The sequence below is a fragment of the Crinia signifera genome, chromosome 1 (assembly GCF_055691185.1).
Source record: "Crinia signifera chromosome 1, ASM5569118v1, whole genome shotgun sequence".
Classification (NCBI taxonomy): domain Eukaryota; kingdom Metazoa; phylum Chordata; class Amphibia; order Anura; family Myobatrachidae; genus Crinia; species Crinia signifera.
In genome coordinates, this window is record NC_139217.1 from 323,306,618 (window position 1) to 323,327,424 (window position 20,807).

The 20,807-nt window shown below is 42.6% G+C and overlaps 1 protein-coding gene across 1 annotated transcript in view; it reads right to left on the bottom strand.

Moving 5' to 3' along the window:
* Positions 1-20,807, bottom strand: part of ROR2 (receptor tyrosine kinase like orphan receptor 2) — a 160,117-nt gene that overhangs the window by 6,914 nt on the left and 132,396 nt on the right. The window contains exon 5 of the mRNA XM_083187744.1: positions 2,467-2,594. Coding sequence (XP_083043870.1) covers positions 2,467-2,594 — 128 coding nt within the window. The remainder of the gene's footprint in view (positions 1-2,466; positions 2,595-20,807) is intronic.

Below are 20,807 nucleotides of genomic sequence, written 5' to 3' on the forward strand. Positions count from 1 at the left end.
ATTCAATTCTATCCAGAGATATATGGAACTACAATACCAAAAACATATTAGAGGGCTATTCCAGCCAAATATTACAATGCTCTATTGTCTATATGCCATGGAAGATTTGACATCCAACCAAAGATATGGGTTTTATTTTAATTACATTTTTTTATAGATTTTTCATAAAAATATATAACCAAAATCTAACCAACACAGACAGAAAATGTAATAATAAATTAAAAAATAAAAATACAATTTAGTTTTGATAATGCACAAGACATGGCATCTGGGGCAGGAGAAAAAGCTCAAAAAGCGTCATGTGACTCATTATACAAAGAAAGAAAAAAGGAGTTCCAAACATGGAGCATTAGGTACATATAATATAAAAACAGAAAAACATAATGGCCCTTATAATGGAATCACTGAATGAATAGCAAGAGCAGTAGATACCACCACAAATGAGAGGAGGCTGATTAAAATACTTAAGCACACCAATCATCCAATAGAAACCAGTCCCCACCTGCCCTGACCTTCCTGGCTTGTAACGCCAAAAGCGCTGAAATATCACAACAATGCCACAAAGGATTAGCTGGATCCAAACCCTGAAACCGGGAAAGTTTTGTAACTAAACTTGTAACTTGAGTTAACCATACCTCCTAACATTACCCTCTCCAGGAGGGACACAATGCTCAGTTTCTGGACTTCCCAATGAATGTATGATTGCCATCACCTGTATTGAACCTGGTTAATTGATAAGAAATGTGTTTCCACACAGGGGATGGCAATTATAAATTAAGAAGGAAGTCCCGGAATAGAGCATTGTGTCCCTCCTGGAGAGGGTCATGTTGGGAGGTATGAGTTAATGGAGGGATATTTGCAGTAGACTCCCTGCCAATAAGAAATGCCTGAAGAGGGCTACGATCTAGGAGTTAATTGGCCTACTAAAAGAGTATGTAAAATGCATGAGAATGTGAATTCTGCACCAGTCCCACAGATGACCCAACTGGGAAGCATAATCAACCAGAAATGAGGGAGAGCAAGACTCTAGCAAGACGCTAGACCAGAGAAGTAACAATGCAGTAAATCTGACAGAAATTTTTTAGGGGAGAGTAAAACTTGAGAATGTTAAAATTAACATGACCAGAAAAAGAAAGAGAAAAGTTAATCCACACTCTACATGATTTATCAGGTAATCCATTTGGGCATACCTCCCAATTTTGAACCGTTGGGGAAGAAGGACAGCTGCGTGTGCCGTAGGCCTGAAATCATTGGGCTTGGCCTTAGGCCTTGGGTTGTTTAATCATGGGAGATGCTGCTATCTCGCCCCCGTTTTCATCACTGTGGGGTCATATGCAGTACTTTTGAGTATCAACCAACTACAAAGGAAGAGGCACATACAGGGCACAGACCACTACGGGGGAGAATATAGGACGTATCCCAATTAACATAATGTCCGGAAAAGCTGTCAGAACAATTGAAATGGAGCTATTATACTCAGAAAGAATAAGTAACATGTCATCTGCATACAGTTTCACCTTATCTCCTGGAGCCCAACATGAGACCCAGGATACTCTGCCCTATTAAACACACTAGCGAGTCAATGGCGGGCAGCTTGCTTTTCTATGACAAATCAAAGAAGGAGGAAATAAAACTATTAACAGATAATCTGCCAATCCAAAGCCACATAGAACAGAAAACCAGGTCTGATGCATTCCGTTCTCATGTTCACTTTTGACATAAGAGACTGTACTGTATGGTAAACGGGCACTCACAAATGCACACTAAAGGACTGCATAGAAATGTAATAAATAAACCATAAAGACATGCTGCGATATATAAGAAACTGAAAATAATAATAATAAAGACAATAAAACTTTCAAGACTGAATCGGATTGTTATGTGAAGGTTTTTACCATTAGAGGGCGCCAAACATTAGTGTTACATAAATGCTTTGTACAAAGCATGGTAAATTGCCAATCTCATCGAACAAACTTTCCTACAAAGAAGCCTACTATACGGCTTACTGAAAGAAAATAAACGGCTTGAGCGCTATTTACTTTGTAACAAAGTATCCACAAAAGTTATACTCTATGTACAGTAATTAGAGTCTACAAAAAAAATCAAAGCAGTGTAAAATAGGAGATAAACTATATGGAAACATAAGAATACTGCATGCAGGGATAATTAGTATGTTCTGTCCTCAGCTGTTTGCCCTTATTGTTCTGGCATGTATATCGTCACCTTCCATTTATTGAGCATCGCAATAGTCTGTGAGGATACAAACACTACAACCACGCGCACCATATAGACACCACTTTCTCTTACAATCATTTTTTATTTATTTTTGAATGGCCTGTAAATTGGTAACCTATAGGGCTTAACCCTTACCCTGCCTCTACGCACTAGAACATGGCTTTTGTCAGGAAAATGTTTATATTACACATGACAACAAAAATGACCACTCAACTGATTTGTAATCCCTACCTGTAATTCGGTTTTCAATTTCCCCCTGCATCTGGAAGGAATCCACATAAATGCTTCTGTTTCCAATAAATCGGGCGCAAGCAATGCCCCTGTAGGGCTGACAAAACCCCTTTTCCTGATAGTCATCCCTGGGGGAAAGAGAAAACATCAGTAACCACATTCTTTTAGCAAGGCTGCAGATGCCTATTTGTCAGATAGCTCGAGCTATGTATAACATAAGTATGAATGAATACAAAGGACATGGAATAGGACTACTTCCCAGGTGCAACCTTTAAATATATATCTAATGAATTGAGATGTATCTGTTGTTGGCTACATGTTTGTAGATTGCTGGGGTATCAACCAACTACAGTTAAGTAATTTTAGCAAATTGCTTTCAAAACACTGCTTCAGAACAAAATTTAATTAAACATATTTTTTCTCTTTGTTTGAACTAAAAGGTCTTTATGACGCACATTGCCTGAGCATTGACCATCTGAGCAACGCGTCGGTCATGCAGCAGGAAATAAGACGCCAGAGCCATTACGGGCAAGTAGTATCAAGCAGTAACATGCTCTCAAAATGGCTGCAATATATATGTGGGCCTGATTCAGACCTGATTGCTGCTGTGTACATTCACACAGCGGACAATTATCAATGAAATGCGCAGGCGACTTTTTTCCATCACTAGCTGCAGATGCCTACTTCCTGTCAAGGTGATTGACAGGAAGTAGGTATCTGGGGGGTGGTAACCTGGCCGTTTAGTGGGAGTGCTAAGAAATACACAGGTGTGCCCAGGAAAACAGAGGGGTGCCCTAGCGTTTTAGGGGAGAGCGTGTGATGTCTGCTCCAGGCCGGATATGCCTGTATTAATAGCCGCCGCCGAATAAATCCCTGGCTATTTCTAGCTTGCAATGACTGGTGACCAGTGAAAAAATCATTTGATGGTGAGCGGCTTGTGCCGGGATTTGGAATTTTTTGCTCAACTGCAAACTCTTCGCTAGCCGCAGACATCCATTCGCCTACACATGAATTTGAAGGCAGGACTTCACTATAGGAGGGCAGCATTTGTAAATTTGCTTAGTAGCAATCAGGTCTGAATCAGACCCTGTGTCTGATTTACAACTCTCTCATTATCTCCCCCAAACTCTCCCTGAAAGTCATTAACATTACAAATAAATTCTCCCTGTGGTCGCATTTGTGACTTAGATTTATTTGCAGTGGCAAAAAAATTGCTTCACTGCATACACTGACATTCTATTCCTCTACGGGTGGTTTCCTATTACCCACAATCATTGAGTGTGGGTAATTGCTTCGATAAGCCGATATGTGCAGTGACTTATCAGGGATTTTTTTTAACCTATCCCAGGCAATCAAAACAAAATCCCCGAAAGCAGCCTGGTTTTCGTGCAAAATTGGGTCTGCGGCTTGCGAAAACAAACAGATTTCACTGAACCTGTGTTTCTTTGCAGGAAATTGGATACCCCCTATGAATCAGGCCCACCGTTCTTCATACCATATATGATTAGTCAACATTATATTTATTTACAGTTTCTTATATAGCACAGTGTATTTCATTGCGCTTTACAATTGGAAAGTGATAAAACAAACTGGGTAGTAACAAACGGACATAGAGGTAGGAGGGCCCTGCTCCCAAGCTTACAATTATATGCTACATGATCCTTTTTTTTTTTTTTTACTTTCTATTATTAGCAATTGAAAGAGACATTATTTTTCTACACAAGTCACATAATGCTGAATCACAAGAATATTCTGCCACTAAAGCATAAAGGTTTAGAACCCATTTTAGACATCAGCAGAATATCCTTATGGCTTATGGCTTGTGGTGCAAGGAATTTATGTCAGAACGACATTTAGCATTTATCAGAAAGATAAAATGTACAGTATCATAACTCTATGTACATTGACCTTTATAGGTTAAATGGTGCCAATACAGACTATAACATTATGCCAAAGACAAAACCAAGGATCATTGTCAAGTATGGTGGAGAATGCATTTGACAGATGACCACCAACAGCAACTATCAGCTTCTTTGTGATGTCATCTCACTAATCTTCCACAATGGAGCTCAAAGTGATCTGAGGGACCAAAGGATTGGATGTAATTTGATTTGTCCACTCACATTTACCCTTGTGGGGCAAGTGTAGGAAATATCACCAATACAACTAGGTACATAAACTTCTGCACAGTTTGGCATGAACTTCCTCTGTGTCACCAGTAAGAACACTTGAAAACATTCTCATAATAACTACTCTATACGCAGTATTCAATGCTTTTTGCTAGCTGTGACAGCAAGCAGTCAGCACTTGCCATTTCCACCTCGCTGGGCGTGTACAAAACAGCGAGGCTCGTGGTTAAATGCAGCTGGATCCCTGTATTAGCCACAAACCTCACTGTTTTGGGGAAACCTCTCAGTCATCTGACAGCCAGGGTTCCCCCGAAATATTGAATACGTTGTGCGACCGGCGCTGGGGTTAATCGGTGTGGGTCGCTTATTTTCGGCAATCCCTGCTGTTTAACCCCCTCGCAGGCCACATTGAATACTGCCCAATGTGTGTCATCTGCATATCAATTGGGGCTCGCTGCCACATTTGTACCTTTAAATGTAAATTATAGTCAAGAAAATAAAATGTAAAAAAAAAAAATCAGTAGTAGAAAGAAGGTTCTTGTAAGATTCTCACTCGCATTTATGATCCCGTAGTGTTTCTGTCTCTGTACTCATTTAAAAAATCTTAAGTAATTGATACTTTGCTGCTTTTCTTTATTAACTGCACTTATATTCATTTAAATAATGATCACGTAAATGTATGATTCCTTTCTAAACACTAGAAGTTGATGGTATATCAGTTAATATATTTATTCTCACTAGTTGATGTTCAACCTTGGGCTGATGCCTAGCAGATAAAGAGCAATTAATTGGAGACAGGTGATAAGAAGGCCAATGACAAGATCAACAAAAGTTGCAGGATTATTTATCATAAAGCTATCTCCATGCTATCATCCATTATGCTCTCTGTAAAGGCCCCCATACACTACGCGATTTGGCCCGGATTTTACCCGATTCTGGAGGATTGGGCCGAGAAATCGGGTAAAATTGGCCAAATTGTGTAGGGTATGACATCTGATCTGATCCGATGCGCATCGGATCAGATCCAGATGTCAGACGGTCTGCACATAAGATTAATCATGTGCAGCCGTCTGGGGGAGCATCAGGAGCAGGCTGGCAGTGGGGACCTGTCCGGGGAGCGGCAGGAGCAGGGAGTGGTCCAGGGAGCGGCACGAGATGTAGCGGCAGGCAGGTAGCGGGGATCGCGGCGCAGATGCTGAGCACTGAGCAGAGACCGGGGGCGTGGCGGGAGAATATAAATAAATCCTATTCAAAAGACTGGGCGGCCGCTGATTGGCTGGGATCTCAGCCAATCAGCGACCGCCCAGTCTTTTGAATAGGATTTATTTATATTCTCCCGCCGCGCCCCCGGTCTCTGCTCAGCATCTGCATGGCGGTCCCCGCTCCCTGCCTGCTGCTACATCTTGTGCCGCTCCCCGGACCAGTCTCCACTCCCAGCCTGCTCCTGACGCTCCCCGGACGGTCCCCACTCCCAGCCTGCTCGTGCCGCCCGATATATCACATGTAAAAAATGGCACATCAAGTGCCAAATCTTATCAAGCTCCCCCGGGGAGCTGCCCGGGAAGCTCAGGGTAAATCGGGGCTGACTTGTCCTTAGGACAAGTCGCCCTAGTGTATGGGGGCCTTAAAGCTCCATGCTGGGATCTTAGATGTTCTCTATACTTGAACTGCCCCTATTCTTAATACATTTGTACCCTTTCACATCGCTTAGCAGATTCGGACCCAGAATCTCCATCCCAGGTCCGGTGTTTTCACATTAAACTGGGGTCGCCCATTATACAGAAGGCGGCCTGGGTTTAACCCGTCTTATAGCCTGGGTCAAATTGCCGGGTTAGTCAACCCGGATCATAAGCTTTGGTGCTTTCACACTACACTTTGCCCTCAGTTGAAACGTCAGCAACCTAGCAATTACGCGGGTCCAAGGTGAAAGGGATAATGTAGGAGTATCTGTGAATTGCGCAGGAAATAATCATCTGCATTGTAGATGTTGTGGTGCATTAAACAGACAAATAATGATATGTATAGCTACATTCCTGAACAAGGTATACACCAGCTGTACTGTCTTTTTATTTGAAATCATTTTTAAGGAAAGTATAGAATTATTTTTTTCGTTTTCCGCATATTTTTTATCTATATAGTGTTCCTCACACAGGCCCTCTTCACCAGGGGTGGGGAACCTCAGGCCCGGGGGCCGTATGCAGCCCCTGCATCCAGTCTGAGTGGCCCGCCCACCCGCCCGGCGGCTTTGCCGGGAGTCAAGTACAAGGAATTCTCATGAGAGGTCGGTAATTCTCGCGAGATTCCTCTTAATCAACAGCAGCCGGAGATTCTCAGTCCTATTCAGCGGCTGCCGCCGGAGCGTGGGATGGCTGCAGCAGGGTAATTTGTAACAGAAATTTTTACATATGGCCACCGAAGAATTTTTTCCCCATACAAACGGCCCTTGGCACAAAAATGGTTCCCCACCCCTGCTCTACACCTTGGACCATATAAGTTGATGCTAGTTATATGAAGTGTCCAAGGTCTAAGCTAATCATTGTATTGTGGTGTGGTGGGAGGACTACATGTATTTAATGGCCATGGGTAAGACAATACGTAACAATGAACATTTATTTTTAAAATAGAAATGAACAACTTACTTTTCAACAAAGGATTTGCAAAACTCTAAATTCACAATAAGGTTGCGCTGAATCTGGGATTTGGTTAGGATTCAACTAAATCAGGGGATTTAGCAAGGCTTTGTTTTTCCTGACACCTTACATTTGTTTAAACAGATTCCATTGTGTTATTGCGAAAGAACCAGAGACTTTGATTACAGAAGAAAATTAACAATCATCTCATCAGACCCTTCTTGACTTTAATTATTGCTTGGATTTGGTTAGAATGTTTCATAAAATGAAAATGTTGTTGTCTTACTCGTAAATGAGCAGATAATATATCCCTATTTAAACTAACAATTTTTATTGTATGGCTTTTTTCCTCCAGTACAGAAATAGTTAAAGTGCAATGCTTTTCATAGACTTTAATGTGCTGGGGTTGTGACTATATCATTTATAGCACAGCTGCAAAGTGGCTGAACACAATGTACATCCTGGGGCCGTACAAACATTCATTGAGTCAAGGAATGTTAGATGGCCAAAGGGCATTCCACACACACTAATCACAGGTTGTTATCGTGCTCCAAATTCTACTTCCCCGTTAACTGATCTTTTGACAATATTGGTAGTTAATTAGCTATTGATGCATTAATTGCGCATCATAAGGGTCACATCTAAAGAACTGACCTGAAGTACTTTCAAAGCATGGAGTTTGCCAAGATGGGGAAGGGGGGTTAAGATATGCAAAATGATTAGCAATATAAACTATATACATATAATAAAACTGTAAAGGTTCTTTCTGTGCATATAATTTTTTTTTAGAAATATACTTTTAGGAACTCCTTATAAACTATAGAGAGGAAAAAAAAACTTTTTTTCTGAGTTTTTGTTTGTTAGTTCATTCTGGCATCACAAAAAAACTGCTGGATGAATTTGAATATCGTTTTCACAATTGTATAGCTTAGTGGCCTAGATAGAATAGAAGGTATGTATGTCTCGATGTGACATCATGGAGAGGAGCAATAAAGTAAAAAAATGCTTGACATCACATATATATATTGCACTCCCGAACGTAAAGAGTTATATATGTATGCATATATAAATATGTAGGTATATAGATATAGAAGATCTATTTTGCATGTTATCTTGACTAACAAATGTTCAATTTACGCATCAATCCAGCAGATGGCGCACCCAGTCAATGGTTACGCATGATGCAGTTTCATATATATATATATATATATATATATATATATATATATATATATATATATATACACTGTATATGTATATACTGTACTGTGACAACGGGCCTAATAAAGGGTCCGAAACGTTGCAAAGTGCATTTATGAAGTTAGGAGCCATATTTGGTGGATGCCGGAGTTCACCTATATATTCATCTCTACTGTCCGGGCACCGCCATGCTGACCCTGAAAGCAAGTGCCGACTGATAGATAGATAGATAGATAGAGTTATCATACTTGCAGATCATGTTACTTGCAAGCTTTCGGTGTTAGGTTAAATAATAAAATATACATCACAATATTAAGTTGCACTACTGTCTTAGTTCCGCTGAGCAATAACAGACATCCACATGAGCGAAACCATAGGTAAATGCTAGTGATAGAATAAATACAAATATACAGTCAGTCATACTTAATGAAGTGTTGGAATACAGAAATACACAAATATACTAGCAGCTAGTCAATCTGGGGTATTCAATGCCGCAGCGAGCGGCCGGCGAGGGGGTTAAACAGCGAGGATTGCTGAAAACTCGCTCTATTCATCGTACTGGGGAACACAGGACGGCGAGAATTCCCCAAAACAGCGAGACCCGCGGCTGCTGCAGAAAACTCGCAGTTTTTAGCCGCGGGTCTCGCTGCTTCTGGAGCCGCATCCGCCAATTCCCCCTCGCTCAAAAAAGCGAGGGGTAATTGGCGGATGCGGAGGCTGCGTTGAATGCTGTCAGGGTGAGTGGTGACAGCGAGCAGGAAGCCCTGCTCGCTGTCACCACTCACAAACAGCATTGAATACCTGCCATAGTTATTAGCAAGTAATTTCTGTTTGTCTAATTCTAGATGTTAATGAAAAAAATAAATGGACACAAAAAAAAACACATTTCTGTGCCTATAAGATAAGGAGAGCACAAGGCATATACACAAAAAAGTGTTCTCCACTGTAAAACGTAGTGCAAAGTGAGCTGACACACTTTACTAGAGAATTAACTGTGCTGAGAGTGTGGTTATTTGTTAAAATGAAATATAAATACTTTCAGCTGTTCGTAAAGGATATTGGAAAGGAGGGCAACAGTTTGACTTGATTTGTGATTCATAGCCCCAAAGAAACGCTTAAAAGTTAACAATGGCTAGTAAATAAACCTCAAGTCGTTTCCATTTACTGGAATGTAAAATAGGCTCTAGACTGCTTTCTAGGCATGCTTTCATAAATCAAGCATTTTGATTGGTTGAACTGTCAGCCTATGAAATCATATGCACCCTTCACCACCTTTGCAATGTCACTTTGCAGCTGCTACCAAGGAGACAGGTAACCACACCTTTCTACTACAGATTATTTGGATACAAGGGAAGGTGGCCATAGGTAAATGTTGTTTTTAACCGTTTTAATAGCAAGAAAAATGTCTGTGTTTTTAATGTTATTTGATGTTTACAATTTCAATCCAGCAGTTTATTGATTAAGCTAACTATATTTGTTCAAGCACTTATGCTAGCATTCCTAGTCCAATGCTCAAAATAGATATACAGTATTTTTATATTTATTAAATGCCAACATCTTCTGCAGTGCTTTCAGATTGTAAAGCTTTGCAGTCTGAAAACTGAGATGCCCATAGTGGTCACTGTCACTTACAATCGCAGGTAAAATGCAGCCTATTTATGGTTGGCTATTGGAGAGCATTTTGCATGTATTCATTTCTCCTGAGACCAACTGGGAAGGGACCAGCTTTTTTATATCTCAACTCCACATAGGAATAAATTATACAGTACTAGCATTTTTTTTTTATTTGTTAGTATTTATTTGTATGGTAATCGTATATTATACTGCATATTATAATTGGGAACAAAACAATAATGAAGTGAGACTGGTATGTAAGATAAACCTGATCTAACGCTTCTCTAAAGCAATCTCTATGGAAGCAGAAGTTAGAAACATTATGCTATTGCATTTTGGTTCATCAACATTTTAAGGAAATAAATTGCTTTGTAGGTAGGGATGCCAACATCGGAATGGGGATTGGCGGTATCCCTGGATTTCGGGATCAAGATCAGTGACCTTTTTCTGCCTAGCAGCCAGGCCAGGCGCTGCCTGGAAATCAGGTCAGGTTGTGCGGCCGTGCAGCGTTATGTTAGAGGTTGTGGTGTGAAGCCGTGCACCTCCCCCCCCCCCCCCCTCCTGTTGCACCTGCTCCTCCTGCTTAGTTCCTGGAACGGCATGCACCTGTAGGGCCAATCTTATGGGCCCCACACACAGCACAATTTTCAGGCATTTTCTGAGCGATTTTACTAAATCACTCAGAAAATGCCTGAAAATGCATGTAAATCGCTGTGTGTATAGCCCACACAGCGATTTTCATGCGCGCCCCCGCCGTTCTGAATCTGCACAAGATTCAGAACGGACCTGCCCGTCAATCAAGAGCAGTCGCTCAGAAGCTCCTGCTCATATGTGGCCTCGGATGTGAGCAGGGCCTTCTGAGCGACGCCCTGATGTCCCACAACGCCGCCCCCCTTGCCACGCCGGACGCCGCCCCCCCTGCTCGCCGCACGAAAGCACAGTAAAGACCCGCCGCCCCACCGCCTCCCCCTGCTCCCTCCCCCCTCCCCACGGAGACGGAGCAGGGGGAGAAAGCCACTCACCCACTCCACAAATCTGCTGCCTACCCGCAGCAACTCCCGGTCCCCCTGTCACCTGTCCTCCTCGGGCGGCGATGTACTTCAAGCCGCCTGCCCGCTCAGACGTCCCCCTGCTGCTGCAGCTCCACTGCCACCAATGATAAGGCACCCCTATTTATTTATATATAATAAAACCACTGCCGCCAATGAGAAGGCTTCCCTAATTATATATATATATATATATATATATATATATATATATATATATATATAACCACTGCCACCAATAACAAGCCTTCCCTATATATATATATATATATATATATATATATATATATATCCACTGCCACCAATAACAAGCCTTCCCTATATATATATATATATATATATATATATATATATAACCACTGCCACCAATAACAAGCCTTCCCTATATATATATATATATATATATATATATATATATATATATATATATAAACCACTGCCACCAATATAGATAGATATATAATGGAGATGATCCGGCTCTCCCTGTGTGGTGCCCACTCCAAGTGAATGTGCGCTGGGCCACCAGCGCACATTGATTTGCGCCTATACTGCATTTTATAGGGGAAGCGGTCATCTATTAGATTGAACTTAGGTCTACAGTCATTAGGTCGACCCCACTAGGTCGACTGTCAGGAAGGTCGACCTGACTTAAGGTCGACATGGGCCAAGGTCGACCTGACTTAAGGTCGACATGGGCCAAGGTCGACATGACTTAAGGTCGAATTTGCATAAAGGTCGACATGAGGAAGGTCGACTGGTCATAAGGTCGACATGGGTTTTTCACTGTTTTTTGAGCCGACATGTGCCGACAGGCGATGCGAGGGTCCGATTCTCATTGCCAACTGTGTCCATGTCGACTGTGTCGACATTCGGATAAAAAAACAGTGAAAAACCCATGTCGACCTTATGACCAGTCGACCTTCCTCATGTCGACCTTTATGCAAATTCGACCTTAAGTCCTGTCGACCTTGGCCCATGTCGACATTAAATCAGGTCGACCTTCCTGCCAGTCGACCTAATGGGGTCGACCTAATGACTGTAGACCTAAGTTCATTCTGACAGATGTACCGATTCCGTGTGTGTGTATATATACCTTGTCTGTGGTTGCCGTTATTTCCAAGTCCGTGGGTGCTCGCATCTGGAGTTGAGATATATATATATATATATATATATATATATTGACAAAGAAGGTGACACTCCCCCAGGCTTTAGTTCAACCCCTTTATTTAAATTTTGAATACTTTTTTTATTTCCCTGAAGTTTCTGTGAGAGATTTGAAATCTCTCATGCTGAATCTGCCATTATGAATCTCTGGCACAAATCTGTGTGTGTGTGGCTCATTATCTGAAAATTCCGTTTTTAGGGAAATCTCTCGTGCTGAATCTCCCGTTATGAATCTCTGGCACAAATCTCTGCGTATGTAGGCCCCATTAGGAATCCCAGGATCAAGAGTTTCGTTTTAAAGACCAGATAAAGAAAAATGGCCTTGGATTGGCCTCCCTTCTTAAAGGGCTATATAAGACAGTCACACGGATACATTAGCCTGTCAGCAGCTTGTTTATGTGTAGAAAAAAAAATGCACATTTTGTATGAACTAAAGCATCTCTAAAGCAATCAAAAAACATGTGAGCTAAATTTATAAACTTAATGTTTATTTTGCGTTTCCATTTGTTTGAATGAGTTAATAAGCTTGCCTAAAGAGGAAGGTTTTTAGGAAATGCAAGAAGAATTGGGTGTAACAAGAATTGTTGTGCACAGGGGTATAGAAAAGGGTTTGACAAAGTGCAGAAGCATGGAGGGAGACATCATACTTGAGTGACTTAATGCATGAGGAATTGGGTGTAACAAGACTTGTGCACAGGGACAGAGAGAGTGGTTGCAGCTTGGAGAACGTCCTCTGATGATGATGGGATGATGATGATGGGAGCAGATAAGGGGGCATATCTAATGGTGTCCGAGTCTGTCAGAAGTGCAGGGTGCTGACTGAACTCTGGCATTGTTTTAAAGCAGCAGTCATTTACAAGGCATAGTTTTGCATTGCAAATAATTGGTGCTTTAAAAAAAAGTCCTACTTCACCTGGCATCGCGCACCTCCAGTGAACTTGGACACTATTAACAAATGTACAAAAGTACGAGCGAGTGACATTTAGCGCAGAGCGGATATGTCAAGCTGTTGGTATGTGAAGAGATTTCATTAGTTTTGTTGGAATTTTAATTTCTTAGTTCATGTATTTTATATTCAATTCAGAAAAGTACTGGTCTGCCGTGTTTTTTTTAACAGCTCAATACAGCTGCTTAGTCAGAGCCGGAACTACCACTGGTGTAACAGGCGCTGAGGGCTAAGGGGCCCATTCATATGCGTATTTTCCACAAGGCAACCTAAGTGCCTGCCTAGGGTCCAACAGGTTGCAAGGGGCCCAAAAATATATTCTGTTTTCCAAAACATTACCAGAGGAGCATTGCGTGTCTACTGTGTGACATCAAGAAATCACATGGACCCGCCCACACTCCCAAAGTCCATTTGATGTTCTTTGATAGGATAAAAAATGTTTGGTAACACCAAATGGTTTCATCTACTCTGTGGGCAGCAGTAGCGTAACTATACATTGGGTGCCCCCCCTGCCGGAAATTTTGTCCGCCCCCCTCTAAAATATAGCCTACCCCCCTTAAAATAAAGCCTGTCTCCAACCCCCAATCCATCTGCTTACCCCTCTGCTCGCCACCACAGCGTGACACACAGATCTACTTGTCTGCGGTCCCGGCTCTCCTCCTGGCAGGCTTCAGTTAATGAAAACGACCCTCACAAATGTCTGCTGACATCACCCGTGTCACCTGCAAATTTCCATGGGAACGCCCAGCGTTTCCATGCGAACACCCATGAAATGCTGGGCATTCTTATGGGTGGGACCACAGCCTTCCACCCCATGCCCCCTGCTGTGTGCGAGTGGCCGGTGAATAATAAATGCTTAAGCGCATGTGCAGTCTCTAAAAATTACTCCACTGTGCAAATGCGCAGGGGAACGAATCAATTAGAAAAGCCTCCAATGTTACTGTTTTCTAAAGAAAAACCTAGTTAATCCACAGTGCATGTGATATATGTTTCACAATTGTTATTCATTCACATAATAAGAGCAACATTAATAACAACTAAATGATGTAATATCTATTATAAGTGTTTTGTCATTTTTGTAGGCACCTCTGAAACAGATGTAATTTACTAAACAATGAAGATGACAACCGGAACTATAGATAATGGAATGAAGGCTGGGTAAAGAAGCACATTATTACACTTTACAGTTTGCCAAGGTTAGGTAAAGCTGCATAATATGTGGACGGTCTACAAATATATGATAAATATATGTTATTTAATATCGACAGAGATAAAGCAAGCCCCTGAAATACTTCCATTTTCTGGTGATCATCGATGGTGAGGTGAGCCCAAGTAATCTGTGCTGCGGGTGTGAATGCATAGTGGTGGCCATATCCCCCGCTATACAGTCATCCAGGGAACAGGGCCCTCAATGATGAGATTTAGGTAGTGGGCAGCCAAAGCCAGCCTCTGTGAGACTTACCTACTCTTCCAGAGTCCAGGAGAGTCTCACAAGAATTAGAAGGCTCCTATACATTTTGGGAGATTGGGCAAGTGTGGACTAAACAGCAAGTTTGAGCGGATTTCAGCTCAAAGCCGCCTAGTGTGTATGCTCCGGCGATGAGCGGTGATGTGCGCTCCCGCATCATCGCCAGGAAAGCTGTTCACCTGCTGGTGTTTGAGGACGGCTTTCCACAGCACTGCGCTAGGCAAAGCCCCCCCCCCCCCCCCCTGCTGACAGCACCGGGCAGGGGGAAAGCCGATCAGTGTGTATGCACTAAGCGGCATACCCCCAGCGATGACAGCGATCATCGCTGTCCATACACGCTGGGCATAATCGCCCAGTGTGTATGGACTTTAAGAGTTTCATGAGATGTGAAAAGGGGAACACCATATCTAAATTTCTCTCCACATGCCCAACAGGGGGCTCAGAGTCTGACTTTGTTGCTTTACTTACATGAATCAGGTAATTTGTTGGGAGCCTAGCACTAGGGTCATGTCGCACACTCTTTTATTTAAATAAAAATATGGTCAAAATGCTATTATTATTTTATTATCATGATATAATGTTGTATATAAAATCTATATGAGGCTGTGGTTTTAATTTAAATAGCGGGCCAGGTTGTATTGCTTTAGGTATCATTATCAACCACCTCTGGTACAAATTATATATCATGCTTCAGCTTTATTTTGTATGAGCTTTTGGGTTATTAAGTACCCTTGCAGAGACTAACACCAGGCACATGGCCTCATTCAGAGTTGCACACTAATGCAAATTAATCTAAGCTACGGAACTGTTAATGTTAGCAAGTGAAGCTGCTCTCCAGAAATAAACAGAGCCATCCAACAGAGCCACAGTAACTCGTTAGCATTTTGCATACATATTCTCAGCCAATATGAAATAATGGGAAACATCGACTGCTCAAATAGGTCATGCCATGATGCCGCGGGTGAGATTTAATAGGATGAGAGTTTCAGAAAGTGAGAGATTTGGTGACAAATCTTCAGTTTTTTTAAAGCGGCAATCATTTACACTGCAAAATCAAACTGGTTTTGCAGTGTTAATGATTGCCCCTTTAAAAAAAACCTGGAGATTTCTCACCAAATCTCTCACTTTCTGAAACTCTCATCCTATTAAATCTCACCCCAAGTTTCTCTGCGTACATGATCGCAGCTGACAGCCCTTAAATGGTCACTTCCTGTTGACCACTCTGCAACGAATTTCTTATTCACTGCAAGCTAACTCGCAAAGGCATCTTTGCACATGCGCATTGCAATTGCGCAGCATGTGCAGTTTTGCTGATAATCGTTCAATTGTAAACGCATCGGCATAGTGCACAACTCTGAATTTGTCCCCCATTCCCATATATTCCATTCACTATTGTAGGGTGGTGTGGACCCTTACCCTATATCTGTCTACCATGTTTCACTTTTTAACACAGCAGTTGGAAAATTCATAACAGTAGTCTTGCTAGTTACATTTTATACAATCATTTTTCATTTTAAACAACTTAAGGATTTGGAAAGAAAACAGGTTGTAAAAACAACTTGTCATAAGATCTTGGTTGTGTTCGTTTTGTTCCCCTATGGCCATGTTGTAGTTATTGTCTTCGGGCCATAATCCTGTAATGTTAAATCCATTTTGCTATGGTATGCGAAAGGTCAGATCTACAAGGTCGTCTTGCATGATGTTTTGCTGAGTTGGTAATTGGAAACAGTTGTTTGGCCCCCTATAAATACTACAGAAAACTGTTTAAATAATAACTCTCTAGTATTTTAATAGCTAATATATGTAATATATGTTATAACGTTGAATAACAAATGGTACTTGAAAGGAGCCCTACTCTCGAGGAACTAGGGTGCAGCATGTGTCTAATAATATATTTAGATTTTGGGGCCGTTTCAGGATCACTTGTAACTATCCGAATTCAGCCCCATCCCGATGGTCGGGGTTTGAGCATGATAATTTCTGCGCATATGTTTATCATGTGTTTATACACATACTGCGAACGCCTTCAGGGAGATACAGACGTGCTGGGCCGATCGCTGCAGGGAAGGAGGGCAGGGGCGAAAACGGGGCTCACCTATGGAAGTGCCTAGCATTTTATAGGTGTCCCCATGAAAACGCTGGGTGTTCCCATGGGTACGCGGGCTGGCCAATGCATGCCGGGGGCTGGCTGCTGTCATCACAGGAAGCCAGCCGCCCTCCCCGTCTTCGTCCTAGTGCTGTAAATAAAAGTTTTATTTACGAAGGCAGGAGAAATCATTCTATGGTCAATGAACATCAAATGATTTCTCTTGCTAGCGGAGGCATGTGAGGGGATGTGTTCTCATACACATCCCTGCGCATGGTACCGAGGTGATTCATCGGCGGGGGGTGGATATTTGCTCAGTAATCAGCAATGTCTGCAGCTTACCGAGCCAACCTGAATTAGGGCCTTTGTTTCTTAGGGGCAGATTTATCACAATCTGGATCTTAGGATGCGGATGTAATAACTTTGCCCCAATCCGCATTGCGATAATTGATGGATCACATGGATTTATTAATTGTTGCATGCAGAGATACTAAAGCTCTGTCCCTGAAAATCCACTCAGCTTCCTTTTCGGGGTATTTTTTCATAAAATATACCTGAGTATGCGCTTAGTATCGCCATCTTTGCCACCAGACCACCATCCCGGGCAGCACAAGGTGGATCAGCTGTGGCTCTGAGAAGTCACAGTAATGGATGGGCGGATGCATCATCTGAAGCAAGTCATCTAAAGCAGGCATGTCCAAAGTCAGGCCCGGGGGCCAATTGTGGCCCGTACTGTCATTTCAAGCGGCCCGCAGCCTCCTGGAAGCAGGCAGAGCATCAGATGTGGGAAGCACAGCACAGGACACTAAAGGTGGGGCCCCGGCGAGTGCGCCTTTACCTTACTGTCTGCTACAGTTAGGAGGTGCCGGTCACCACAGTCAGATGTGTTTGGGGTCCTACCCCTGCTGCTGCAATCATATGTCACCCTACTCCACAATCACAGTGACAGCAGTGTTTGGGGAGGGGGGCAGCAAGGGGGGAAGCTTGGTCCCGTAACATGCAGAGCGGAGGAGGGCAGCAGCGGGAGGCCAAGCATCTCATGTCCTTGCAGTGCCTTCTTTGCCTCTCCTTCCTCTGGCTCACACAAGGGTCTGGGAAGGGAGGGGGCAGAGTGGGGGACATACAGTGAAGGAGGTCAGGCTGGGGAACATACAGTGAATGGAGGCAGTGATGGCCATTCAGAGAAGGGGGAGCAGGGGCAGGCTGGGGGACATACAGTGAATGGGGGCAGAGTGGGTTACATAGTGAATGGGATTCATACAGTGAAAGAGGGTCAGGCTTGGGGACATACAATGAATGGAGGCACTGATGGACATTAAGAGAAAGGGGCAGGCTGGGGGACAGAGTGAATGGGTGCAGAATGGGGAACATACAGTGAAGGAGGGGCAGGCTGGGGAACATACAGCGAATGGGGGCAGGCTGGGGGAAATTCAGTGAAGGGGCAGGCTGGGGGACAGAGTGAATGGGTGCAGAGTGGGGAACATACAGTGAAGGAGGGGCAGGCTGGGGAACATACAGCGAATGGGGGCAGGCTGGGGGAAATTCAGCGAAGGGGCAGGCTGGGGGACATAGAGTGAATGGGGGCAGCGTGGGGGACCATTCTGATGTGATTAATGATTCAAAGAATGTCAGGCTGAATGGTCGGCCCCCACACATTTACACTTCACCAAATCTGGCCCTCGTCGCAAAAAGTTTGGACACCCCTGATCTAAAGCAAGCAATGAGTTAGAACTGGAATGAAGTTTTAAAACCATCTCTCAATGCAATTTTCCAAAACCTGATGCTTTTCATTTAAAATAACAGTCTGCAATGAAAATGGGTTTTGTTACTGGGAGCCTACAACATCCAACATTCAATAATATCAAGACTAAGGCCGGGTACACACTGAAAAAAAAAACATATTGGGTGTACACGCCCACTAAGCCGCTAGTGATATATCATCATTTGTCACTCAAACAAAAGCTATATTATTTCTAGTGTGTAACCAGCCTTAGTTCAGCTTGAGCACCACTATGCTCTGCTAATGATATGCTGGACATGGATATTATTATCATACATGTTTTATTTAGGTAACTTGCTGATTAAAAAAAGTAACAAAACTCTGCAAATGCACATAAGGCCCGATTCAGATATGGTTGGAAGAGCTGTTGCTGCTACTCATGGAAGCAGCAGCGACAGCACTACTATGGTAATTCATGAGGAGGCTACTGCATTAATATCCTTGCTGAATCCTAGCACATAGCATTGGATCACCTGCAACATCATCTGCCAGATGCATGACCCATAAATGTTGTGCACCCCGGCTGTCACACGTCTGAACAAGTCAGAGAGAGATCCTGGCTTTGTAATTCCTCCAGAGTGTGGCAAGTATGGCCAACACCATTTTACTAATACCTCTTTCACACGGAGGCACCTGGGTTCTTGCCTTGTGTACCCAGGTTGAAGAATGCTCTCATCTCCCAGCGTGAGACAAGGACTCGACCCCGGTGATGTCACCCCCCTCGACATTATGCCGGGTCGGGAGGTGAGTGTAAAGTGGTCACAAGCCGGGTCTAAAATTCCAGGTGCAACCCAGCTTGTAGATATAAAAGAGGTATAAGAATAATCTGCTGATTTACATCCGTGTCGCAGACCTATACTACACATACACAATACAAGTCCGACACATGCATGAAATACTGAATATCGATACTTTGCAGCATTCACTACAGTAGCATTGGGACCAGAATGAATATTAATGAGACAGAATAGCTTTTATGCGAGTGAGAACTTATTTACACTCTATTATTTGCTTCTTTATGGACCTTGGATTCCACTAAACCAGAGCACTGACATAGAACGCCACAAGTCAAATTTGAGTAAAGACTCAAAGAAATCCAGGACTGGGTGAGTGATCCACAACCTGCTGCTGATATTTACGGCACGACTCAACAACGTATGTTACTTTCTTATGTCAAAATATCCATTTCACAGTTTAGTGGCTCATTATTTATGTTACTGTAGAATATATCTATCTTACAGTCCACCTTCTACACAGGTATGAAAGCATTTTACCAGGGATTAGCAATGTCAGCTGCATAAGAAATGGAGGCATTTAGAGTCGCTTACACATACATAAGAATATCATTACAAAGACCTAAGGAACAAATAGGGTTGAAGTCAAAAGCATAAATGATTAAGGGCAGTCTAGCTGGGCCAAGTGGTTCTTATTTGTCATGAAATTCTATGTTTCTATAGTGTTGTGCAATATCTCTGTTTCTATACTTCCTTGCCAGATAAAGTTCTGTAAGACAAGGTGTGGATTTATTATTATACAAATGAACTAATGAGTATGGAAACATGATACGATAAATCCCACCCATTCAGCCCAGCCAAATGAATCAGAGGTGGATGATATTCAGTTTCTGGCATGAAGCAATGTTGTGGGTTCTTATTAGCATGTGAATTGTCCAAGTGGTAGTGTGCAATCATAGGCTAGATTACAGCTAACCCATTCCACTGCTTCACTGGAGATAATTTGGCAGGTTCCATTCTCTATAAGGTAGAGGATATAATAGGACAGCTCACTGGGCATCTGCTACCGTATCAAATGTCATGGTCTAGACACTTTGAATATTATTAGTCCATGATTGAAATGTATGTGTCCGTGGAACTAGAAAATCCCACCTGACAGTAAAGCTGATATCTCTCAATTATTCAAGTTTTGGTAGCATACTGCTGCTGTCCAGACCCCAAAGTAACTCCTGATATGGCACAGGCTGCTGTCACACTGGCATAGTCTACATCAGTGTTTTTCAACCACTGTGCCGTGGCACACTAGTGTGCCTTGAGCTGTTCTCAAGTGTGCCTCCAGATCTTGAGATTCCCAAACTAGTTTACAGCCACCACCAGTTCAAGTGTTATTTACTGGTCTCTTCTTTTCATTTAAAGGGCCAATGTATTTTATTTGTGTTACCTGTGGGGACCAGTGTAATAGTTTTTTATATGGGGGGCAATAGGTTTGTTTTTTTCCTGTGGGGGCCAATGTGTTTTGCCCTGTGGGGATCTCATGGTGTGCC